At 37.5% G+C, this 27,414-nt stretch overlaps 1 protein-coding gene across 1 annotated transcript; it reads left to right on the forward strand.

Moving 5' to 3' along the window:
• Positions 1-3,569: 3,569 nt before the first annotated feature.
• LOC122054936 lies at positions 3,570-4,187 on the forward strand. The gene has a single exon (XM_042616349.1). The coding sequence runs from the start codon at positions 3,570-3,572 to the stop codon at positions 4,185-4,187; it is 618 nt and encodes a 205-aa protein (XP_042472283.1).
• Positions 4,188-27,414: the final 23,227 nt, after the last annotated feature.

The following is a 27,414-nucleotide window of genomic DNA, read 5'->3' on the forward strand; positions in this document are numbered from 1 at the left end:
CCAAGTGTAACTCCTCTCATTAATGTGGCCGGTCACATTAAAGCAAAGGAGAAGATGTAACTTCCATTAGGTAGCACAATCATGTGTTAACTATGATGATGTGACACATCATCATTGGCCACTTAATGCCAAGTCACAAATGGTGTGGCATAAAGTCAAGTCAAACTTGACTCTTCCTCTTCCTCTCAAGTCAAGTCAAACTTGACTTAATCTCTCTCATGGTTGATCTAATCCAACCATTTAATTCAAGCCAATTTAATATAATGAATCTAATTCATTTAATTAAATTGATTCAATGAGTCATAATCTAAATTAGACTCATTGAACACATGAATCAACTTGAGTCTAACTCAATTAGCCTAATTAGGATTACTCTTAATCCAATTTGATTCATCACATGAATTTAATCCTCTTGGTTCATCATATGAACCTAATCTCCATCTAATTGTCCTTTCTGTGTGACCCTATAGGTTCTTGTAACGTTGGCAATGCCCCTAAACCCATTTAGAAGCATAAGTAATGAGCGGTATCTAGCAACACATCATTACTACCCAAATTACAAGAATGTTGAGATCCAACATCACCTTGTGACTACTAATTGTGACTCCTCACAATATATGACAAGTGTCCTTCTATCCTAGACATCTAGATTGATCAATGTGAGGCATAGACCGTGTCATCCTCTGACCAATCTAAATCTTAATCTCCAAGTAGACTCACTAAATCAAATGAGCTCAATATCTCATATTGACTCATTTGGGCATGGCCATGCACTTCGTGGTCTCACTCTATCAAGAATATCGATGTCGCTCCCGTCATATAGGAGGGATAGATCACATCTACATCACTCACATCCCTCTGCATAATTCGTTACATACCCAGTAATCACCTTTATAGTCCACCGAGTTACGGGTGACGTTTGACGAAACCAAAGTACATAACTCCTTATGTAGGGATCCATGGTGACTTCAAGTCCAAGGACTAGTAATCATACTAATAGCCACATGAGAAAGTATATGACACTCATATAATGATCCATGATACTTTCTCATGGCGGGTCATTTAGTATACATTCTCCAATGCATACTCATGTGTCAACTTGATATCTCTATATCCATGACTTGTGAGATCAAGTCATCGAGTTGACCTACATGCTAGTCTTATTGCATTAACATTGTCCCTGAATGTTAATACTCGACTAGGAATGATTAAAAGTAGTGTTCCCTATATCATCTCACTATCGGTTCAACTAACTGATTGATATAGGTGAGAACCTTCTACTCAAGGACGCTATTATACTTAGTTTATTTGACACCAATACAAGTAAGTATAATAACCAAAAATAAATATTTTATTTATATAAGAATATGATACAATAAGTCCATAATACAATCATCAAATGATTGGCTCTAGGGTTTTAACTAACAGATTCTACAGTCGACAGAATAATAAGAAGATCAAGAATACCTTGAGAAAGTTATAGAAGTCATATTTGTCCCAATCGGGGAGAGGAAATCGGAGGGCAATAAGGAAAAGGCAAGAATACCCAGAGAATACCATGAGTACAAGAAGTTCTAGAATTCCCATCATAATCTAACCAGGGAGAGGAGTTCAATCCTACGGTCAGGAGGATAATAATAATAATAATAATAATAATAAGATCTAGGATGCCACAAGAATGCCAAGACTGCCATGAATATCCGAAATTCATTCATGTCCAAGAGAGGAACTCGATCCTTCGGTCAGGAAAGTAATAAGAAGACCATAAATACCATAAGTAGTATCTATCCTGATCGGGGAGAGAAACTTGATCCTTTGGTCGATAGGGTAATAAGGAAAAGACCAAGAATACCCATAGAATACAATGAATACCAGAAGTGCTAGAAGTCCCATCAATTTCGATCGGGGGAGGAGTTTGATCCTTCGGTCTAGAGGACTAAGAGCATCATAGTCAACGATGAATACCAAACAATTATACTACCAAGCTTTATTTTTTCCATCAATAGCAGTTGAGAAGATAAATTGCATGAAGAGAAAAAGTGGACTCGTGTGATAGTTAAGCGAATTAAGAAAATTTGACTATGACAATAAATAAAATGACAAAAAGAAACAAGAAAAAACATCAAAGCTCAAAACATTAGATACCAACATCCTACCATTTAGACTTCAAAGAAAAGTGAACATTCTCATATCATTCAAAGTGAAACTAGATTGACGAAGAAGAAAGAATGAGATTAGATAATGAATTACCTTATCAAATTTCAAGAAAAAGATAAGAACATTTGCCAATCATCCACATATAAGCAAGTGGAAATAAGAATCCAAACCAAGAATGAAAGAGCATGTTGTCATTATAAATCTTAGCAGTTATTTACAAGTTGACAAAGTTTACTAATTGACTGATATGTGCAAAATAAAATATCTATTTTCAAAAAGCTTTGAAATTATCCTATCATCTAATCTGGTCATGTATGACTTTGCATATTGGATGTCTCCACCTACAACAAATGATTGATTGCATAATTAAAAATAAAAATTATTGAAAACAATATGGAATTAAAGATAAACTCCAAGTGATAGTTATAATGAAAATGAAAAATTAGTGAACAAGTTGTAAAGAAAAATCTATTGGGAGAAAATATGGTAACAACGAACAGATAGTAGAAAATAGGTGAGAAGTATCATATCAGAAATTCCCAGGTGTAGTAGCCGTGGATAGGAAGTGTTGTCATCATGAAGTGCATGCAGTAAGTCTTCTTGGGAGAAAACAGAATATGCTCGATTACCTAGCAGAAATGAAGCAATTAAAAAGAATAACTAGCAACCAGTAAAATTGGATGATAACTAAATTTAGACAGAAATATATTGAAATATAAAGGTAAACGAACTAATAGATACCCCTCAAGAGCAAATATATTCTTCCAGTACTGTAATATCTCCTTATAATCCACCACAAGAAGCCACTATGGGTCTCCTAGGGTACCCCCCAGCATCAACATTACAACCTATTCCTGGTCCATCACAACCAATTCATGAACAAAGACCTGCACATGTGAAGTTCAAAAGGGATACAGCAAATGAAATCTGGACTTTACCCTCAGCACAACAACAGACTGGTGCTATATTTGTTATACAAGAAAATTTAGGAAGATTTCATGACGTATTTTCCAGATGGGAATCTATTACAAAACAACTATGTAGCCAGCCAAGGTTTTACTGACTCTCATGATAAAATAAAATTTATGGAAAATTTACTAGGAGAAACAGAAAAATTAATATGGATCCAATGGAGAATGTTTTATCCCATGGAGTATGAAGCCCTCTTCAATATCTCTGAAGGACGAGAAGGCGCATAGAATATTCTCTCCCAAATGCGACAGGTATTTTCTTCAGAAGACCCTACCTCAGGATCCACTATAGTCCAAGATCAAGCATACAGAGACCTGGAAAAATTATCTTGTGATAATATCAAAAATATTATCCAGTATCTTAATGACTATATGAGGCTAGCATCCAAAACATGCCGATTATATATGAGACCAGAGCTCTCTGAAAAATTATGGCTCAAAATGTCTGGTGACTTAGGCAACAAAATAAAAAGAGCCTTTGATGAAAAATATATAGGCCTCACTATCGGCGTCTTTCCCAGAATACTATTTGTATACAAATTCCTGGAACAAGAATGTAAAGATGCAGCCTTTAAGCGTTCGCTTAAAGATCTTTCTTTCTGTAGTCAAATCTCAATACCTGGCTACTATAATACTGAGAAGGAGAAGATGGGAATCAGAAAATCAAAAACTTATAAAGGTAAACCTCATGGTACTCATGCTCGAATTGAAAAGAAGAAGCACCTGGTGGGAAATAAAAAGTGTAAATGCTACCTATGTGGGCAAGAAGGTCATTTTGCAAGAGAATGCCCAAATGAAAAAAGAAATATAAAAAAGATCGCTATTTTTGAGCAAATTGATTTACCAGAAGATTGCGAAATACTTTCTGTACAAGAAGGTGAAGCACAAAGTGATGTTATTTACAACATCTCAGAAGGGGAAGATGACTATGAAGACCTACATAAATCCATCCAGACCCTACATTTAAATGAGCAAATTTATATGCTAAGGGAAATTGATGGTGGTTATCACCCTCGGGTCAAAGTAACAGATAAGCAAATGCAGTGCCCCCATCAATAGCACCATAATGAGGTAATATTCCCTCCTCAAACCTTCCAAATGCACTTGTTGTAAAAGAGATAATACAAAGGGATCACATACACTGCCCAGAATGTCTCATAATTGCTTGCAATTTATGCGGACCTTATTATTTCAAAGAAGAGGTACCAGTAGCTCCTGCTACACCCGCCCCCTTCTTCCCTAAAAACTTAATTCACGAGCAACAATATTATATATCTTGGTGTCAAGGAAAAATGGAGATGCTCCAAAAAGAGGTAAATTATTACAAATCTTTATATGAAGGACTTTTTGAAGAAAAATTAAGCACAGATTTTAAGACAATGGAAAAAGGAAAAGAGCCTTTTAATCCTAAAGAAGAAGAGGAAGAAGCTGCCAATATGTTGTATGAAGAAACAACTAGCAGAATAACGACGGCCCAGGAAGTCCAAAACCCTAGGTTAGTCAAAAATATGTTATATAACCTAAAGGTTGAGATCGAAATTCTTGGAATTCCTAAGTTTTCCTTGAAAGTTATACTTGATACTAGCGCAACAACATGTTGCGTTGATAAAAATTCTGTTCCAAAGGAAGCACTCGAAGAAAATACTTTTATTGTTCATTTTAACGGAATCAATTCTCACCGATCCACTAAATTAAAGCTGAAGTAAGGAAAGATGATTATTGGGGATAACATATTCAGAATCCCTTATACATATAGTTTCCCAATGGTCTTAGGAGACAAGATCCAAATGATACTTGGCTGCAACTTTATACGAGCAATGCATGGAGGAGTCCGCATAAAAGGAAATACGGTAGCATTCTATAAACAGCTAACAACAATTAATACGTTACCAACTGTATGTGCAGCCATAGAAGAACTTGAACTAGAGGAAGAGGAATACATTCAGATTAAAGAAATGGTCTATTACTCCTCTGAGCAGATAACTTAGCAATTCCATGAATAGATTAAATCCTTATTATCAGAGTTAAGAAGCCAAGGTTATATTGGAGATAACCCCCTCCTTCATTGGTCAAAAAACAAGATATTATGCCATATTGACGTCAAAAATCCTGATTTTATCATTGAAGATCGACCTCTGGAACATCTCACACCTCAACAGAAAGGAGCATTCACGAAGCATATTACAACTCTATTAAATCTCAAGGTTATAAGACCATGTAAGAGTCAACATCGAATCACAGCTATTATTGTGAATTCATGAACAACTATAGATCCTAAGACAGGCAAAGAAGTCAAAGGAAAGGAAATAATGGTTTTTAATTATAAACGCTTGAATGACCTGACAAATAAAGACCAATACAGCCTGCCAGGAATCAATACTATTCTTCAAAAGGTCAGTAACAACAAAATTTATTCAAAATTTGATTTAAAAAGCGATTTTCACCAACAAAATTTTGGGTCCCAGATGGCCTCTTTGAATGGTTAGCAATGTCATTCGGACTCAAAAACGCCCCAGCAATATTCCAACGAAAGATGGATAACTATTTTAAGGGAACAGAAAATTTTATTGCAGTCTATATTGATGATATCCTAGTATTTTCTAAAAATGAGGACATGTCGAACACTTAAAAAAGATGCTTCAGATATATCAAGAAAATGGGTTAATCCTTAGCCCAACAAAGATGAAGATAACTGTTTCTGAAATTGAATTTCTAGGTGCTATAATTGGCAATCAACGAATCAAGCTGCAACCCCACATTATTAAAAAAGATAGCTGACTTCAAAGATGAGGATTTAATGACCAAACATGGGCTTCGATCATGGCTTGGGCTTCTCAATTATGCCCGCAATTATATTCCAAATTTAGGAAGGCTTTTGAGCCCACTTTATGCAAAGACCAACCCCACAGGAGATAAGTGTATGAATACTCAAGACTGGCATTTAATTAAGCAAATCAAAAATCTTATTCAACAATTGCTAGATCTCACAGTACCCCACAGTTTTATAATCCTTGAAACTGACGGATGTATGGAAGGATGGGGTGAAGTCTGTAAGTGGAAAAGAAGTAAATTTGACTCAAAATCCACCGAAAAAGTATGCGCATACGCCAGTGGGAAGTATTCACCTTAAATCTACAATTGATGCAGAAATATATGCGGTGATAAACTCGCTTGAAGCATTAAAGATTTATTATCTTGATAAAAAGGAGCTAATAATTTGAACAGATTGCCAAGTCATTATTAGTTTCTTCGAAAAGTCCTCAGTAAACAAACCATCCAGAGTTCGGTGGGTTGCATTTACTGATTATATTACTAGCACCGAAATTCAAGTCATTTTTGAACACATAGATGGGAAGGATAATCAATTGACAGATGCCTTATCAAGACTAATATCTTGTCTTATTACTGTAGAATGGTCAAAGACAACTCTACTCTCCAAAATGGAATTGGTAGCACCAGCCCTCAACGAGCTCAAAGAAAGGCCAAGCAAGGAGGCACAAGCCACATTGGCCCAGGCTCTCTTGGCCCTCTCAACCTCGTTGAAAGATATCAACAACTCATCCAAGCCCTCTACAAGTATCCCTACACCCTTGAATATGAACAAGAAATTAGGGAGCAATTGTATAGCATACAACAAGAAGCAGCTGTGCAAGCAACAAATGCACTACAGCAGCTCAAGTTGCGTCACTCCGTGAAAACTCAGGATTATTGTGAAAGGAGTACCAAAGATAATCAGTGGTCTGATTGGTACCTGGCAACAAAACAGGTTAATGATCAACTTGAGAAAACTGCTTATGCATTACATGACGCAGTCCGAATAATAGATTCCTTTCACCTTTGAGGAAGTGGTGGACCCAGAAGATATGATAATATATGTGTGTTGTAAAGTAGATTCACGATAACATTCGCAATAAGATATGTGTGCTGTAAAGTAGATTCGCGATAATATTCAAGATAAGATATAGGTGCTGTAAAGTACATATGTGTGTTGTAAAATAGATTCGCAATAAGCTGTCCTCCTCACTAGGAGCCGGTAGAGCTTTTGCGACAATGGGGCCCAATGAGCACTCATCATCTCTACCCTCTTTCTATATAAGGATAGCTCATTCCTTTTGCAAGAACACAAGCGATCCTTGGTTCTTACTTGGGGTTTCTGTATTAAGCAGTATTAAGCACAAGAAGTAATAAGAATCCATGAGTTTACATCTTTTCTCCTTATTTCTTTACTTCTTTTTGCTACTCCAACCCACTATGATATCAGAGCTGGTTAAAAAGATGATTCAGGGGTAAAACTTCACGGGTACAGGTATTAAAGGAAAAACTAATACTGAGATATCTATTATGTTTTTGAATGTTGGTATTATACAAATCATGCTATTCAAAAGAACAGGTCCTAACTTCGTAGAAGGCAAAGACATGCTGTGGTAAATCCAAGGGCACACCTGTGTGAGATATAGCATGGTAAGGAACTACCATTTCAAAACTTGCTAGCAATCTTAGAATAAGTTTTGCCCTTAGTACCTTAACCTGATCTCTTTTAAAAACCAAATCCCCCTTAGTAAATGAACAATTATATTATTACAAAAAGTACAAACTCGTATAAAGGCACAATTAAAGCCACTAAACAACTTGAAGCACCACCAATTGGTTTTGCTAAACCTAGTGAATTCCCAACCAATACATTAGCTATTCTAATAAAGCAAAATAATACACAAATACAACTCTTGGTTCAGATCACAGAAACTCTAAAAGATATACAATATTACCTTAAGCTTGTTATAGAACAAACAAAGAAAGGAGTCCAGACTACTTCTATACCTGACGACTTGATAGAAAAATTGAAAAACTTATCTCTGGGCTCAAACATCAAGCCAAAGGAAGGTAAAGGAAAACTGAGTTTTCAAAGACCCCTATAAGGTGCACAAAGAAGAACAAGCCAAACTAAAGAATTAATGACCACCAGAATTGAAACGACATCAACACCAGTACCTACTTCAGTTACAACACCCTTATTCGAAGACCAGATACGAGAATACAGGCGAAATCAACGACGAATAAATAATCTCCAACGTGCCACTAGAAGATGAAGAAGACAACTTACTGGGTAGCCTAGCTCACAATACACTTTGGAGTAACAATTGGATCCTCAGGTACAATTACGATTATCTATGCAGGAGCGTGCTTCAATAGTCCCTGCTGAAGTTTTGTACCATTCTCAATGAGATGATGTACACAATATGATGTATGTTCATCGATCAAAAGAAGTTGTACTTATTACTGATGGAGGCCAGCTAAACAAAAGCTTCATCCAAGAAGAAAACTTCAACAACCTCTTGAGGAGCCATATGCAGTATGTTCATTTAGGTGTTCTACAGCTACAAATACAGGCTCTTCATCGACAAGAAGAAGGTACCATGGCTCTGTTGGATCGAAAGCGCTAGAGGGGGGGTGGGGTGGGGTGGGGTGAATAGCGCTCGTGTCTATTTCGTCGTTTTCGGAAAACCCAAAGTCAATACGCAGTAGAAATAAGGTAAGAACCAAAAAGCAATCGTTAACACAATTTCTTTTACTTGGTTCGAAGCCTGTGGCGACTCCTACTCCAAGACCCGCACATGAGAGTGCTTTCGATGGGCAATCACTAGTCAATCCGGAATAAGTACAAGTACAAAGAGATTACAAGTAATTTTAAACAAATACCAACAACTCGGAAATATAGATCTTGAGCACGATGGTTGTCGGACCAACTTTTGGGCGTCGAAGAGGCATTTTCTGAGCGGCTCGAAGAAGCGAAAGTCGTTCGTCGTTGTGTACTGAGGCTTCTAGTCGAGGCTCCTTATATAGGTTGTTCCGGGCTCCCGAAACCCCTCCAGGCGCCTAGACCACGTGGCTCGGCCACTCCGCGCGCGCCACGTCAGCTTCCCAATAGCTTTTAGGTTTTGGGCGCTCGGACCGATTCCGAGCGCCCGGACCAGCTCGGGGTGCCCGAATCAATTCCAGGCGCTTGGACCCTGGGTGCCTGGATCCCTTCCGGGGCGCCCGGACCAGCTCGGGGCGCCCGAATCAATTCCAGGCGCTTGGACCCCGGGCGCTGGATCCCTTCTGGGGCGCCCGGACCTGCTTTCTCCAATAACTTTATTCTCTGCAAAATAAAGTTAGTCCGGACATAAAATAATATATAATATAAGAAATGCGACAACCTCCGACTGTCCAGTTCTGACTTTGAGTTTCATCGAAACTCTAGTTCGAACCGACGCTTAATGTTCCCTCATCGGGGAACGCGTCCTCACCTACTTCACTCAGGAGAGTATACCTATTGCCAATTGATCCACCAAACCAACTGGACTTCTGCTTGCCGCTCGAGAATTCCGGTCTTCATGTTGGGCGTCCGCTCCATAACCCGTCCAGTCTTCCACCTGGTTCACGACACCAGGATTTCAACCTAGGGTTACCACCCCCTACGATTTTGCCCGAACCTCTCGACCCGCCAAGATTTTCTGCCTAGGGTTATCACCCCCTAGGACCTAGGGTTACCACCTCCTAGGGTTTTCCACCTGCCTAACCGCAATTAGGACTTTTGCCTAAGTACACTTAGGATTTTCCTGCAAACTCATTCACCCTTGTTAGATAACTAGACAACTTAACTTTGACATAATCAAAACTCAGGTTCGATCGTCGGATGCTTCCCGTACTAACAATCTCCCCATTTTTTATTATGGCAATACGGTATAAAATTAAGTAAAACATAACAAGATAATAAAGGAATTTAAGCAATTTTAAGCATGAGCATACAATAATTTATAATAAAGGAGTAAGCAATTTTAAGCATGACCATACAATAATTTGTAAAAAACATATTTACTTTATGCTCCTCTTTTAAATTCTTACTTAACTTTGACTTTCTCTTGACTTTTCTCTCCCCCTTTGACATAACTCAAAAATTAATACTAAGTAGAGAGAAGATTGTTAAAAACATATTTACTTTAAACTCCCCCTGAAGGATAGCACTTAGCTTTGAGAATAATTTCTTTGAAAAATATTTAGTTAAATTAGAAATTCTTGTGAAAATACTTAGTATTTTCAACAAAAACTTAGCTTTGAAAGAATTTTGATAAACAGTTATATTGATAAAAGCTTAACTTTAATACTTAGTTTTATGAAAGTTTTAAAACAAACTTAGTTAAAAGTACTCAGCTTAAAATAATGATAAAAACTAAGTTAAGTACTTAACTCTTAAATTTAATTAAAGTCTTAGCTAAATTTAAGTTTTGAAAAATACTTAGTTTTCTCAACAAAGATTTAGCTAAATTTTGAAAATAATTATTAAATACTTAGCTTGAAGTATATTTTGAAAAAAAACTTAAAAATATTTTCTTGTAAAAATACTTAACTAAGTAAAAACCTTAAAATACTTTATCAAATACTTAGTTTCAAAATAATTATTTTTCAAAAATAGTAAAAAAGAAATGAAAAACTTAACTTGACTCCTTTCACTCCCCCTTGATTAATGCCTTAAAAATTTTAAGGATCCTAGAGTCCAAGCATGAGTAACAAAAAGTCAAAAAATCTACTTTCAAACAAATATCTAACCTTTAGTTATTAGCTGTTTATCAAGAGATAGTAGCTTTCACTTGGTTAGTCAAATTAAGTAAGTGTTCCAGTTAGTTTGACTAAACATGAATAACTTAATTTGATTAATATGAATTTTGTATTTATTGCCCAAACTTATGTCGATGCACAGACATAAGCATTCTGAAGTCCAGCCCTATGCATCTCACACCATTCTAAATATTTTTCATACACAAGTAAGGTAATCCTTGTGTGCTTGCGAGATGTTCTGGCTGAAACCTAGGGGTACAGGCTTTCTAGGGGTAAATTTCTAAGCTAAGTCAAAATTTTGAAAACTAATAAAATTAGAATTTTGAAAAATAATTTTCCTAGAATTAAAAACCAAGTAATATCAATTTGAAAGTAAACTCTATTCTACCCAACACATTCCTATTTGTCTTCTAAGTGCACTGAACTCAAGTTTAGGTAAGGGTTTTATGAAGATATCAGCCAGGTTTGATTTAGATTCAATATAGTTAAGTACAATATCACCCTTAGCTACATGGTCCCTTATAAAGTGGTGTTTTGTAAGGTGTTTTACTTCTATGTGTTTGGTCCTTGAGTGGTGAATTGGATTCTTGGTTAAGTTAATTGAACTTATATTATCAATTGAAATTTTTGTATTTTTATATTCTAGTTGATAGTCCTTTAAGGTATGCATCATCCATAATAGTTGAGATGTACATTCCCCTAAGGCTATGTACTAAGCTTTAGTGGTGGATAAGGCAACACAATGTTGCTTTCTGCTTGACCAACTTACTAGGCACTGACCTAGAAATTGACAGCTACCACTTGTGCTTTTTTCAATCTAGTTTACATCCGGCATAGTCTGAGTCAGAATAGCCAATTAGGTCAAATGTGCAAGTCCTAGGGTACCAAAATCCTACATTTAGGGTTCCCTTAATATACCTTATTTGTTAGGTGTGACTCTTTTGCACATGATTGGTATCTTGCACACATACCTATTGCAAATAGGATGTCCGGTCGACTTGTAGTTAGGTACAGTAGACTCCCTATCGCACTTCGATAGTATTTTAAGTCTACTAATTTTCCTTCTAAGTCAGAGTCAATTTTAACATTAGTAGCCATTAGAGTATTTATATTTTTTGAATTTTTCATTCTAAATTTTCTAATTAATTTCTTAGCATATTTTGTTTGATAAATATAAATTTTATTTTTGATTTGTTTAATTTGTAAGCCTAAGAAAAAGTTGAGTTCTGCAACCAGACTCATTTCAAATTCACTTTCCATTAATTTGATAAATTCATTTAAAAATTTAGTGTTGGTTGAACCAAAAATTATATCATCTACGTAAATTTGGGCTATAAAAATATCTTTTTATAAGATTTTTACAAATAAAGTCGGATCTATTTGACCTTGCTTAAATCCTTTAGATATTAGAGAATTTGATAGTCATTCATACCAAGCCTTAGGTGCTTATTTTAGACCATATATGACCTATTTTAGTCTAAAAACATGGTTCGGGTGGTCCAAGTCCTCAAACCCTGGGGTTGACTTACATATACCTCTTCTTTGATAAACTTGTTTAAAAATATGAATTTTACATCCATTTGGAATAACTTGAATCCTTTATGTGCTGTATAGGCTAGCAGCATCCTAATAGATTCAAATCTGGCTACGGGGGCATAGGTCTTATCATAGTCTAACCCTTCCACTTGGATGAACCTTTAGCCACTAACTTAACTTTATTTTTTACTATTTCACCCTTATCATCCAATTTATTTCTAAATACCCATTAAGTGTCAACTATGGTTTTATTATTGGGTTTGGGTACTAGTTCCCAGACCTAATTTTTTTCAAATTGGGCTAACTCCTCTTACATTGCTAATATCCAGTCTGGGTCAGGTAGGGCTTCTTCTATAGTTTTGGGTTCAATTTTAGAAATGATAGCTATCTGACTTAAGTTTCTATACGATGATCTAGTTCGAACTCCTAGGGTTGGGTCATCCAAAATTTGGTTAGATGGGTGATTGGTACTTGTTCTTGATGGTCTTATGTTAGTGTCAATAATTGGTTCTTGTAATTGACTAGATTTTATTTGAACATCTTCATCATCTTCTATGTTTCTTGAATTAATATTTTTTATGTTTTGATTAATATTTTCATTTATTGAGTTAGGTAAGTTACATTAGTTGTTTCTTCAACTTTTAGGATATTTTTGTTATAAACTCTATAGGCCCTACTGGTTGTGGAATACCCTAGAAAGATTCTTGGGGTTGATTTTGATGTGAATTTTCCTAAGTAGTCCTTAGTGTTTAGTATATGAACTTTACACTCAAATACTTTTAAATAATTTAAGTTAGGAATCCTATTGTAATACAGGCTGTATTAATTGTCTCAGCCCAGAATTGATTATTTAAGTTGTATTCATTTAACATGGGTCTAGTGGCTTCTTGTAGGGTTCTATTTTTTCTTTCTACTAGACCATTTTGTTTGGGGGGGAGTTTTAGGGCATAAATATTCATATTTGTATCCATTAACTTCACAAAATTCAGTAAATTTATGATTTTCAAATTCCCCTCCATGATCACTTCTAATTTTTTTTATTTTAGTATCTTTTTCATTTTCCACTAACTTACAAAAGTTTTTAAAGCTTTCGTAAGTTTAAATCTTGAGTAATCATCAATTATTACTAAGCAATATTGGTTTTTGCTTAGTGACTTGACTCTATGTGAATCAAATAGGTCTAAATGAAGGAGTTCAAGTATCGAGTTAGTTCTATTTACGTTGGTTAATTTGTGGGTTGACTTGGTTTGTTTACCCTGTTGGCAAGTATTACAAATTATATTTTCTGTAAATTTTAATTTGGGCAATCTTTTAACTAAGCCATTTTGACTCATTTTTTAAATGAATCTAGTATGAGTGTGACCCAGTCTTCTGTGCCACAACTTGATTTCCTCTTGTTGTGTCAATAGACACCTTAGTGAGGAAGTTGGTAGGTCAATTGTATAGATGTTCTTTTTCCTAATTCCCTTAAGAGTAATTTCAGGATTTTTAATATTTTGAATTAAGCAATTAGAGTTTGAAAATGTGACTAAGTACCTGAGTCGCATAACCGACTAATACTTATTAAGTTAAATTTTAGTTGATCAACCAATAAGACTTTTCAAATATAAAAATCGGAACTCAGTTGGATATTATCTGTTCCGATTACAGTAAGTGTTCCGTTGTTGCCGAACGCAACTGACCCTAAGTTTTTAAATTTTAGCTTAGTGAATTTCAATCTATCTCCAGTCATGTGCCTGGAGCATTCACTATCTAGCATCCATTGATCCAAATCTTTATGTTCCTACACATAAAGTATTTGATTTGGTTCAATTTGACGGATCAAAAGATAATTTGATTGAAATTAACTTCTTAATGTTCCATCTCACCCAGTCTAGATTATCAAACATGGTATCCCTATGGGTGATTGTGAGATGATTTATTGAGTTAATCAGGTTTAAGTTTAAGTTATGAATTGGTTAGATTAACTGGTATTAAATTAGTTAAGATTTAATGATTTAATTGATTGGGTTGATTAATTGATTAATTGAGTTAAGTTCATTAATTAGGTTAGTTAATTGAATTAAATTTAATTATTTAGGTCAAGTTAATTATTTAGGTTAATTAGTTAATTAAGTTAAATTAATTTTGGTTAATAGATTAAATTAATTAAGTTAATTTTGGTTAATTGATTAAGTTAATTAATTTTGGTTAATTGATTAAGTTAATTAAATTAAATTAATTTTGATTAAGTCTAAATTTTGCCTAAGTCCATCTCACTCATTTCTAAGTTATCAATCAGGAAACTTTTATAGATTTTTGTGAGATACGTTAAATTTTATTTTTGATTTAGATTATCGTCTAAGGATTAATTTACATTTGAGTTGGATTCAGATTTTTCAATTAGTCAATTAAATATCTATTTCAAATATTGGCTTCCAGGCTGTGGCGAGGCACTAGGCCTTCTTGTGTATGAGATCATCCATCACTTCTAGACAAAATCTTCAAAGAAATTGGATAATTAATTTTCTTTTTGAAACCCCTAGGTCTAACTAGTCAAGTGTAAATTATGCTTAGGTCCTTGATCTAGCCTAATCTAAGTAGGTACAGTAAAAACAATTATAAATCAAGCATCAATCAATTCTATTTATTGATAAAAAATGATCTTTCTATTGGTTCCCCCTAAATCACAGCCTTGATAGGGTCTATCAAGGTAGTGAATTTGATTCTTGAGGACACAATATACTCCAAGTCTAACTTGATTAACTAAGTTTGACTTGGGGACCCATGCTTGGACTATTTTTCTATTATTTCTATTAACCAAGGATAAATACGTCTTGTATTTTCTTTTAGCCTTGAATCCAAGTCCGGATCGGTTGTAAACGGCTCGCTATTTTCCAAGAATCAAATCAAAATTCTTGGAACCCAGAGTGAATTGTTCCAACGTGTCCTTTAGTTCCTTGACTTGATTTTTTAGGCTAAAATTTTCTTCCTAAAGCTTTTGGACTTGAGTTGAGGTTCCAGTCTGAATGGGATCAGTCAAAGAGCTAGGATTAGTCACTTCTTTAAGGGTACGGATGACAATTTCACCCGAATCCGATGGAGGATCCGACATCCAACCCGAATGGAGGAGGGTATGGAGGGACTATCAATACCTGATACCTGACCCGAATACATGATTAAATAATATATATACATATATTAAAGAAAATTTTCTTTTTCTAAAATCAACTTACTATTTTTTGTTGATATTTGTAAGAGACTATATAGATGTTTAATCTATTTTTTAATTATATATATATATATATATATATATATATAGGATGTTAATTTTAATATATTTTTGTTGAATGATAATAGCTCGATAGAAAGAAGAAAAATTACACATATAGAATATATCTGGTCCTTTAATGGGTATGGGTATACCCATTGGATATCTTATACACGATGGGTATGGGTACGGAGGATATAGAATTCGACTCGAACCCGACCCATTGCCATCCCTATTTAAGGGTTGTTACCTCCTTTTGAAGTGATTTGATTTGGACATTGGATTTAGCTAATTTTCGCATAAGATAATTAACTAAATTATAAAGTTTATCTACTTGACGAATACTTACAGCGGGTTTAGGCCCTTCGGAAACAGATACGAATCCGTGACTTTGCTTGAACTCAATTTCCGATTCGCTCTCGTTCTCCGATTCCTTGATTTGTTCCTGGGCCGTCAGTGCAAGGAAGCTCGTCTATTTGAGCTCTTCATCAGAATCTTCTGAAGAGGACTCGTCCCACGTTGCTTGCAGTGCTTTCTTCTTTCTTTGCTTCTTTGCTTCCTTTTGGTTTGGACAGTTGGCTTTGATATGCCCCTTTTGGTTGCAGCCGTAGCAGAGTTTTCGTAGGAGATTGACGAGTTCGGTTGCAATCTCGTCGTCGTCATCATCTGAGTCTGGTTCTTCTTCGGACTCGGGTTCAATCTGATACTTCTTTCTCACCTCCTTTGCCTTGCTTGTACCTACAATCAACGCAATACCTTTCTCGGCTGGACGTGCATTAGTCTATTCATGTAATTCGAATTCGAAAAATAACTCATTTAGTTTAATTAAAGACAAATCCTTAGAAACGTTGTAAGCATCTACCATTGATGCCCACAATGTATTCCTTGGAAAAGCGTTGAGTGCGTACCTTATTACATCTCGATTCTCCACTTTTTGCCCGATCGCGTGGAGGCCGTTGAGGAGGTCTTGGATGCACGTGTGAAGTTGGCTAGCCGTCTCTTTTTCTTGCATTCTTATGTTATACAATTTATTAAACAATAAATCACGCTTACTTACCTTCGTGTCGGAAGTGCCCTCGTGCAGCTCGATCAGTTTTTCCTATAGCTCTTTTGCGCTTGAGAATGACCCGACTCGATTAAGCTCTTTTTTGGTAAGGTCGCATTGAAAGGTGCAGGTTGCTTTGGCGTTGGCCTCGACCTTCTTGATTATGCTTGCGTCCCAGTTCTCGCATGGTATCGATTTTCCCGAGCCGTCGAGTGGAAGTGTGATCCCAGTCTTGATAATCATCCACATCTCGAACTGAGTTTGGATGTAGGACTCCATTCGCCCCTTCCAGTAACTGAAGTCTTCACCAGAGAAGAGCGGAGGGTGGGCTGTGTTTTAGCCTTCTTGATGGGTCATTATAACAAAGAAAATCTCGTGCACAAGGAACAATAAAAAACTAGTTCCGAGACTTGGTCTTGGATTAGTAGTGTGGGATAACGAAAAATAAACGCGCGAACTCGAGTGGTGTTGTACCAACTTCGAGAAAAAAATTCGATTATGAAAAAAACTAGATCGGAAGGCGGCAATTATACCGACTCAGATTGACTCCAAAAAATTAAAAACTACCACGAAAATATTGCTTGAATAGTGGTTGCACCAATTCAAAGCGACCCCGCTCTGATACCAATTGTTGGATCGAAAGCGCTAGAGGGGGTGAATAGTGCTCGTGGCTATTTCGTCATTTTCGAAAAACCCAAAGTCAATACGCAACGGAAATAAGGTAAGAACCAAAAAGCAATCGCTAACACAATTTTTTTTACTTGGTTCGGAGCCTATGACAACTCCTACTCCAAGGCCCGCACATGAGAGTACTTTTGATGGGCAATCACTAGTCAATCTGGAATAAGTACAAGTACAAAGAGATTACAAGTAATTTAAAACAGATACCAACAACTCGGAAATATGGATCTTGAGCGCGATGGTTGTCGGAGCATCTTTTGGCCGTGGAGTAGGCGATTTCTGAGTAGCTCGAAGAAGTGAAAGTCGTTCGTCGTTGTGTACTGACGCTTCTGGCCGAGGCTCCTTATATAGGTTGTTCCGGGTGCTCGGAACCCCTCCGGGCGCCTAGACCACGTGGCTCAGCCACTCCGCGCGCTACATCAGCTTCCCGATAGCTTTTGGGTTCCGGGCACCCGGACCGACTCCGGGCGCCCAGACCAGCTCAGGGCGCCCGGATCAGTTCTGAGCGCCCAGACCCCGGGCACCCGGATCCCTTCCTAGCGCCCGGACCTACTTTCTCCAGCAACTATATTTTCCGCAAAATAAAGTTAGTCTTAGGCATAAAACAATAAATAATATAAGAAATGCGACAGCCTCCGACTGCCCGGTTCTGACTTTAAGTTTCGTCGAAACTCTAGGTCGAACCGACGCTTAATGTTCCCTCACTGGGGAACGCATCCTCACCTACTCCACTCAGGAGAGTATATCTGTTGCCAGTTGATCTTCCAGACCAATTGGACTTTTGCTCGGTGCTCGAGACTTCCGGTCTTCATGCTGGACGCCCGCTCCACGACCCGCCCAGTCTTCCACATGGTTCGCGACACTAGGATTTCAACCTAGGGTTACCACCCCCTAGGATTTTACCCTAAGCTCTTGACCCGCCAAGATTTTCTGCCTAGGGTTCCCACCCCTTAGGACCTAGGGTTACCATCCCCTAGGGTTTTCCACCTGCCTAACCGCAGCTAGGACTTTTGCCTAAGTACACTTAGGATTTTCCTGCAAACTCATTCACCCTTGTTAGATAACTAGATAACTTAACCTTGGACCTTTTGACATAATCAAAATTCATGTTTGACCGTCGGATGCTTCCTGCACCAACAAACTCTAGTTATCTTTAGGGATAACCGATGGCTTGGTGATCAAGCTATCCTTGCTACAATGGAAGTCGATCATACGCAAGGAAGTCAACTTGTTTATGTTATTCCTGATATTATGTTAACCATTGGAGATTTCTATAGAAATATCCAAATCTCTATCCTCACAAGAGGATATGAACGATGGCAGAACGGCGAGGCAAATATCCTAACTACTAGGGGATTAGTTGGTCGTCTTTCTAACACCCCCAATATTGGATTTGCTTGTGAAGTACAAGATGTTGTTGATTATTTAACAAGTCATGGGGTTCGAGCCCTTCCAAAAAGAAGATATTCTACCTCCAGTCTACAAGGACTAGACTGGATTATCAAACCTTCACAGTTTCTTATACCTATGCAACTAGTTGAAGTTAACAGCAGAAATCTAATTAATGGACGAATATCTGTAAGCTTCAGCAACTATAAAGCTGCTTCTTCATCAAAGTCATTAAAGTATAATGATAAAGATGAGGAAATCCAGAGTGATGAAGATACTGTTCAAACACTGGCTGTATTAATTGAAAGGGATAACAATGTCCTTGAAGAAGTTGGCATCCCAGCAAATCCAGAAATTGAAGAAACAAACCACCCATATTTACTGGTACACAAACTATCTCCATTTGTAATTATTCCTGCTAGAAAAACTACTGGTGTTGCAGGACTGGACTTAGCTGCAAGCGAAGACTGTATTATCTAGCCTCGAGGTCGAGGACTTATATCTACATGAATTAGTATGAAAATACCATGGGGAACTTATAGTCGAATAGCAACCAGATCAAGTGCATCATTTAAACTTGGTCTTGACATTGGAGCAAGTGTGATTGACTGTGATTATAGGGGCGAAATCAAAATACTCGCCTTCAATCATTCTGATCAATTTATTCATATTTATAGAGGAGATTGTGTCGCTCAACTCATCCTTGAATACATTGATATACCTGAAGTATATGAAGTCAAGAATCTTACACCTACCAAACGTGGTACAGAAGGATTTGGATCTACAACTCCTATTCCTCAAAATAAATCACACAAGAAAAAGGAAGCACGATGGGATACTTTAGGTGAACCAAGCGGTAAGTATAATTATTATGTTAATTAAGCAATTCCTGACCCACTTCCAGATCTGGAACTTCCTACACCCTCATGGGATGATGAACCACAAATCCCACAACAAATTATCCCACCAGTGATGGACATTTTATTAACTAAGGAGCGTCATACTATTTTAACTTTCACTCATAAAGATGAACATTTTCAAAGAAGTCCTGAGGAAGACCATGCAGGAGCTACAAGCTAAGGGGCCACTGTACTCCGGTCCATGGACACTATTCAAGATGACTCTGACTATGATTTCCTTCACCAAATACAGTATATGGCCTCCCTTACTCAACGTATGATGTTTGAAGAAGATTTTATTAATCCTTTTGCATCAGAAGGTGGTGGGAATGAATCAATTGCAATTGGTTATGAAATGGGCTACCCAAGTCTGCAGCGTCTAATAGAGACCCCTCAAGAGCAAATATATTCTTCCAATACTGTAATATCTCCTTATAATCCACCACAAGAAGCCACTATGGGTCCCCCAGGGTACCCCCCAGCATCAACATTACAATCTATTCCTAGTTCATCACAACCAATTCATAACAAAGACCTGCACATGTTGGAAGTTGTCCAATTTTACATGACACTTACAGACCATTAACTATTTGCTCAAAAATACTCAATGAAGGGCCTTTGGAAACTTGACCTTCAACATGTATGTTGTATTTCATCTGCAGTAGATTGTTTATGGATGAGAAATAAAATGACCCAACCAAATCTATGTTGCAACAAATGTTTAGCTAGTAACAATAAAACACAATCACTAAGAATCATTAATTCAATTAATAGATTATGATAAACAAAAACTTCTATAGTACCTATAAAGAATCTTGAAATACGAAGGTAAAAGAAAAAAGACATATTCGATGATTGACCAATTTAGGTAGCTAGCCATAAGTAAATATTATATGAGTAATAGCCATCTGATCAAGAGTCCTAAGCATAACTGAGAGATTTTTCAGAATAAACTTAACCCTATGATGGATACCAATCAAAAAGGTATGTATAAGATATCTTGCACCATATCTACAAATAAAAATATTTTACGAATATAGTTCTTTATAGAAATAAAAAAGGAGAAAGTATAAAAATAAGAATGCATGTATCACTATTTGATAACTCTCATGAAGAAAAAATCATATTGATGCCCAAACAGAAGTCAATGTGGGTTCATAATTTCAACCGCTTATCAAGTTTTTTGCAAGAATTCAGCAACAATTGAAGTAGATTATGTAAAATACCGAAAATAGGCAAATATTACTAAGGAAGTTTTTCTGGAATTTTTGAAAAATTTTCGAAAATTTTTCGGAGCTCGTACGGATGAATTAACGGGGATGAAAACGGGGCCCGGGAAAAAGCCTGTTTAGGCGACCCATTTAAGCGAGGAAAAGTTAGATTTATTTTACTTTTTCTATTTTCTTTTCCTTATTTTTATTTTTCCCCGCTGTTTCCTTCCCTCGACGCCGAACCCGTGTCCGACTTCTCCTCCTCCCCCCGCGCGCCCGACGCCCTCCTCCGAGCCCTAACCGCCGAGCGGTTTCCTCCTCTTTCTCTTCTCTACTTCTCCCTCGCCGAACCCAATTCTCCTTCCCTTCCTGCGACACCGACGCCATTTTCTCTCCTTCTCTCGATGCCGAGTAGTGTTGAGCCCTAGGTGCCGACGCCGCCGCCGACGCCGACGCCCTTTCCGACCCCCTCTTTGCCGCTACCGAGACTCCTCGGCCGAGACCCCCTTCTCTTCCTCCTCGCCGAGCGAAGGCGTCGATCGCCAGACACTCCTCACCTTGCCTTAGATCGGCTTCTGCGCAGCACTGCCGACATCACAGTCGAGGTCCTTTCTTCTTCTTCCCTATCTCGCCGTGGAGATCCCAGTGCCGCTGCTCTTCCTCTCTTCTGATCTGCACGCCGAGGCCGACCACCGTGCCCTAGATTTTGGACCACAGCCGTCCAATCTTCCCCTCTTCCTCTGGAAAGCATAGCCGCCGCACGAGACCAGCGCTGGCCATCTCCACAAGGTGCCCTAATTGCGATCTTGAAGATTTAGGTCATTGGATTGAAGAAGAAGAGTGAGGTTCTATTCTGTGGATATGAAATTCTGTTATGTAAGGTTCCTTGACTCCGGCAGTAATACCATCCAGTGGCTAGCCTTGTTCCAGCAGCAATTACGGCTGTGAATTGAGGTAAGGTTCGAGTATCAGAAGTTTTCTTGCTGTAATTCAATTGTTTGGACTGATTCAAAGAAGAACGTATGTTTTGTTGTTCTGTAGGTAGAAGTCGACAGAAGCTTTAGGGCGGTGAGGTTGATTTCCAGCAGGCCACATTGTTTATAGCTGTGAGTTTGAGGTATGTTGTGGGAATTGGACTATGTGTTGTAGTGGATAATGGATTGATTTAGGTATGATTTAATTTCATGATTTTGTGTAGGTTTGAATTGGAGGTTGTAATTAGTTGTCGAATGTGAATTAAGTTTATGTTCATGTGTTAATTAGGGTTTTGCCCTAATTCAGGGTTAGAGATTTTTATTTAGCTATTTATTAGAATTGTAGCTAAATAAAAATGTATGTTTGATATCACAGGACCTTGACGCGAGACGAGTATCTCGATTATCTGATTAGACCATTTCTTATTGGAGACGGGTACTTTTGACTTTATGTCTTTGATATGCATAGTAGTGAATTTAACAAATAGCAATAATTATGTTTCTTATTTGCTTCGGTTAGTCACTACCCGATACCTGTTACATGTTTGGTTGATTGTTTGTTTTGCATCTCATGTTATTACTTACCTGATTATACATGCTTAGGGGTAGTGATATAACCATGCTTCACCATGTTCAGGACCTAGGTGTGATACCTTATCTGATCTGTGTACCTTTGATATGATTTATTGGCTATGGTGCACATCATATATGTATATAGATTTGGTTCAGTATATTACCATGCTTAGTGTCATGCATCATTCGCATGATTGCATGCTGTGTGATAGATTGCTCCATTATTGTCGAGCATATCGTCAGTTTCATCACTGTTCGGTGCTCCGTTGTGACGCTCATGGGTAGCGTGACGCAGCATGGTAGCACGTCAGTTTTGCTCTGTTCGGTGCTCCGTTGGTCCGCTCATGGGTAGTGTGACGCAGCGTGGTAGCACGTCAGGGATCCCTCCCCGTCATAGTGTACCAAGAGATGAGAGCATTGCGCTCCCCCATTTATGATTTGAGGTAGGAGTATGTGTGTACTCCGACAACATCCCGTCCACTCGGTCACTCATCAGGAGTAGTGATGTAGAGTGCACGGTTGTCACAGCCCTACCCACTCGGTCCCACCATTGTGTGTGAGATGGCTGACTGCCGTTAGGGGAGACCATGACTGCATTGGCATCATACGCATTGATGCATTTATTTCTTGTGATTGTGTTTGCTGCATTTATTTGCTGCATATTGGTTGGATGTCCATGCTTGACATGCATACAGGATTTCTATATCTCTTGGACTATTTATCCTTGTACCAGATCCTGGTTAGTACAGTATTCTCCTGTTTATTTCAGTTTATATTTACCTTTATTACGTCAGGAGACTGTACGCATGATTAGTGCTAGATGTTACTTCCTTACTATGTATATCAGTTGTTACCCGCTGTGTGTTGGACTAACCCCCGCCTCCGTTATTATTTTCAGGTTGATGCTGTCAGGAGAGAGTTCTAGTTGCTAGTCCCCTGCAGACCACGAGGACGTCTATTGGTCCTTGAGTTTTCTTTAATTGACTATGTTTAGACTTGTTATGTTTTGGATACTTTGGATCCTGTATGGAGTGCTATTATTTGTCGATGACTTTCACTCGGAATTGTTGTTGGTGCGGGTAGCACTAACGGTCTAACCTAGGTTTTGATGAATGACAAATAGGTTAAGTTAGTTTTGTTATTGTCTGACACTTTGATCGAGTGTGCAGGAGAAGTCCAGACAGGTCGACGGGCTGACCGAATGTCTGGCACGAAGTCCAGCTAGGTCGACGGGCTAACCAGATAGCTGGCGGTCCAAACGTCAACCGCTCCGGCGTGTAAGTCGAGAAGTTCGTGGTGAGTCCGCTGACGGTCAGGCTCTAAAGAAAATACTATCCATAGACTGATCTTATAATTTCGTGGGTGTTCACCGGCTTAGATCCATTTCGGATATCTAAGTTGAGATCGTGACTAGATTCCGGTCTCGGAAAGACGGAATCTAAGTCATACTGTTTGTGCTAATTCATACTATTATAAAATGTGCTAACAATCTATGTTGCAGGTTATATATTGTCTCGGACTAAGTTTGTTTTGCAGGAAAAGGGAGTTTTCTGGAACAAGGTGGTCCGGGCGCCCGGAAGGTAAACTATATCCAGCCAAGTCGTCGCCACGTGGAGCATCTCGGTTTGAGCAGCTACGTCACATTCCAGAGCAACATATAAAAGAAGCCCCAGGCAGGAGCTTCAGATAATCAATCATCAATCTGAGAACTCTTCTACTGCTGGTCCTGTTGCTCTACGTTCCTGCGACGCCGACAAAGCTCCGACAAAGTGCTCCTTCGGTTTTTAGTTTATTTCTTTGTCGGTATTACTTTGTTTCATTAGCATTTCCTGTATTCATCTTGTAACTATATTCGAATTGCTAGTGATTGCCCAACGAAAGTGGTCAAGGACCACGGGCCTTCGAGTAGGAGTCGTCACAGGCTCCGAACGAAGTAAAAACAACTGTGTTCATTTACTTTTCCGCTGCGTATTTTTACTCGACCTCTATCGAATCTAACGGTCCTACAAGTGGTATCAGAGCAGGTACCGCTCTGATTCGGTGCAACCACCAATCAGACTGGGGGTGAAATTTTATTTTTTTGTGTTCTTCAGTTTTACACTTAAACTCCAAACTGGTTTATCATTTTTTAAATATTTTTTTTTCAATTAAATCTAAATTGGTGCAACACCAATCTAGATTTTTCTACTATTTTCTCTTCCCGCACTACTAATCCAAGACCAAGTCTTGGGATTTTTTTTGTTTCTTTCGTCTGTGCGCAGGACTAAAATGTCTCAGACAGAAGGATTCAGCACAGTACGACCTCCACTCTTCAACGGGGACGATTTTCCGTACTGGAAAAAGTGGATGGAGGTCTACCTCAAAACAGACTTCGACCAGTGGATGAGCATTACGAGACCCTACAAAATTCCAGTGGACAACTCCGGGAATCTACTGGATCCTGAAGACTGGAAGAAAAAGGCATCAACAGAAAATAAAGCAATCAACACTCTACAGTGCGGATTAACAAGAGAAGAACTAAACAGAGTCGGTCCACACAAAAACGCTAAAGAGCTGTGGGACAAATTGATCGAGCTGCACGAGGGAACGAGCGATGCCAAGGTAACCAAACGAGACTTGCTCTTAAATAAAATTTTTAATATAAAAATACAGGAAGGTGAAACGGCGAATCAGCTCCACGCGAGGATCAAGGACATCCTCAACGGGCTTCATGCGATAGGCCACCAGATAGAAAATAGAGACTTAATAAGGTACGCATTAAATGCTTTTCCACGTAATAGTTTGTGGGCATCAATAGTGGATGCCTACAAAATTTCTAAAAATCTTTCTAAGTTAAAGTTAGATGAGCTTTTCTGTGAATTAGAATTACATGAACAAACTAATGCTGGAGCCGAGAAAGGTATAGCTTTATTTGCAGGTTCCACCAAAGAAAAGAAAAGCAAGCCTGAATTTGAAGAAGATTCCGACCAAGATTCTGAAGACGAAGAACACCTGGTGAACTTGGTAAGAAAAATGTTCACCAGGAGAAAAAGGAGCTTCAGCAAAAAGGACCTTCAAAAGATCAGTTCTCCCTTAGAACAAAAGAACGTGACTTGCTACGGCTGCAATAAAAAGGGATACTACAAGAACGAATGCCCAAAACTGAAGTTCGACAAACCAAAGCCAACCAAAAAGAAGGCACTCAAAGCAACGTGGGACGACTCCTCGGACGAATCGGAGGAAGAAGAGCAGAAACATCAGAGCCACCTCGCACTGATGGCCCGCGAAGATGAAACAGAAGACGAGTCGGAAGATGAAGACGGGTCTGAACCCAAAACAAGCCACGAGTCTGTACTCGTTTCCGAAGACCCTAATGAGGTATATTGTAATTTAAACAATTTTTTTTAAAAAATTATTTCCTGTTTAAATAGTAAATTAATTAAAATAGAAAATGAAAACAAGTCACTTATTGAGGAAAATCAAAACCTCAAAGAACAAATCAAAAATTCAAATCCAACTCAAGATCTAACACTTGAGGAGGAGAATTTATCACTAAAAAATGAGATTAACAATTTAAAAGAAATGTTAGAAAAATTCACAACAAGATCAAAAAATCTTGACTTAATCCTGAACAATCAAAAAGCATGTTATAATAAAACCGGACTCGGATACAAGTCAAACTCAAATAAAACTTTTAAGTCATTAATAACTCAATACAAATCAACTAATCAAGCTTGGTTCCAAAAGCGTGTCTGACCACGCAAGTAGGACTTAATCAATATTATATACCTAAAGAAAAAATACATTATATAAAATCGAATAAACCAAACCAAAATCCAAAATACAAACCTAAATCAAATTCAAAATCTAAACAAAATTATCACCAAGTTAACCATAACTATAAAAAGAATCGACACAAACCTAAAACCAAAATTTAAATTAATGGCCAATAATTCAGGGGGAGGCTCCAGAATAGCTGGCACCTCCAAAACTAACTTACCCGACAGGGTAACCCAAAACAAACTAACCCGGCAGGGTAATTAGGCTTAGAGACCAAGTTTAACTTGAATCATGGTACTGGTGAAATTTTTGGATGATAGTACATTAGGGAAGTTTGGGCATCGCATGTCTAGAAAGATATGACTTCGATCTGATGCATTTGGCCAAGTGGAACTGACCGAAGCTACCCTTAAATGGATCCTAATCAGTTAGACCAAGATTTAGTACTAAGCTCCGTGGATAGGACTATTCGAAAAACCTCGAAAGGTTGGTTACTTCTAATGACGTCCATGTGACTCACCAAGCTTAGAAGTTTATCCGAAGAATGCATGTTTGTAGAGACCAAAACTAAACCTGAAACTAATGCTAGTTAAACCAAACTCTGTAACCAAACCAATTTCATCTCACAAAATCATAGGATTCCCTGATTGATAATATAGATCGGGTGAGATGAATAAGGCTAAAATTTTTAAACTTAATTTCAAAATTTTAATTTTTAAACTTAAAAATTAATTTCAAAATTTTAATTTTAAACTTAATTTCAAAATTTTAATTTTAAACTTAAAAATTAATTTCAAAATTTTAATTTCAAACTTAAAAATTAATTTCAAAATTTTAATTTTAAACTTAAAAATCAATTTCAAATCTTTAAAACTTAACTTAAATAATGCCTGCTCAAAAAGACTAACTTTAAATTCTACTTACTGTAGGAAACTAAGTAGATTTTGGACAGTGGTTGCTCCAAACATATGACTGGAGATCACACCAAGTTCACTCAACTCACTTACAAAAGCTTAGGAACAGTTGCCTTTGGAAACAACGGCAAACTCAAGGTAATTGGTATAGGTAATATTGAATTAAAATTAGACTTTATAATTACAAATGTTTTACTTGTTGAAAATTTTAAATATAATCTTCTGAGTATAAGTCAATTGTGTGATACTAGGTATAAGGTTAAATTTCTATCCACAGAGTATTTAATCAAACATCTAGATAATCCTACTATAAGGCCATTAGGACTACCTGCATAGATAAATCGTTCTGTCTAAGGTCATGTCCCTCCGCTTTAGAGGTTATAGACCACTATAACTTAAGGAACCTTGTCGAATGTACCAGTTCAATAAACATAAGTCTGTGTGCCGAATTTTGCAATA

The sequence above is a fragment of the Zingiber officinale genome, chromosome 3B, assembly GCF_018446385.1.
Source record: "Zingiber officinale cultivar Zhangliang chromosome 3B, Zo_v1.1, whole genome shotgun sequence".
Classification (NCBI taxonomy): domain Eukaryota; kingdom Viridiplantae; phylum Streptophyta; class Magnoliopsida; order Zingiberales; family Zingiberaceae; genus Zingiber; species Zingiber officinale.

Coding starts and splice junctions, on each gene's coding strand:
- LOC122054936 (XM_042616349.1), top strand. CDS start 3,570: ATGTCTGGTGACTTAGGCAACAAAATAAAAAGAGCCTTTGATGAAAAA.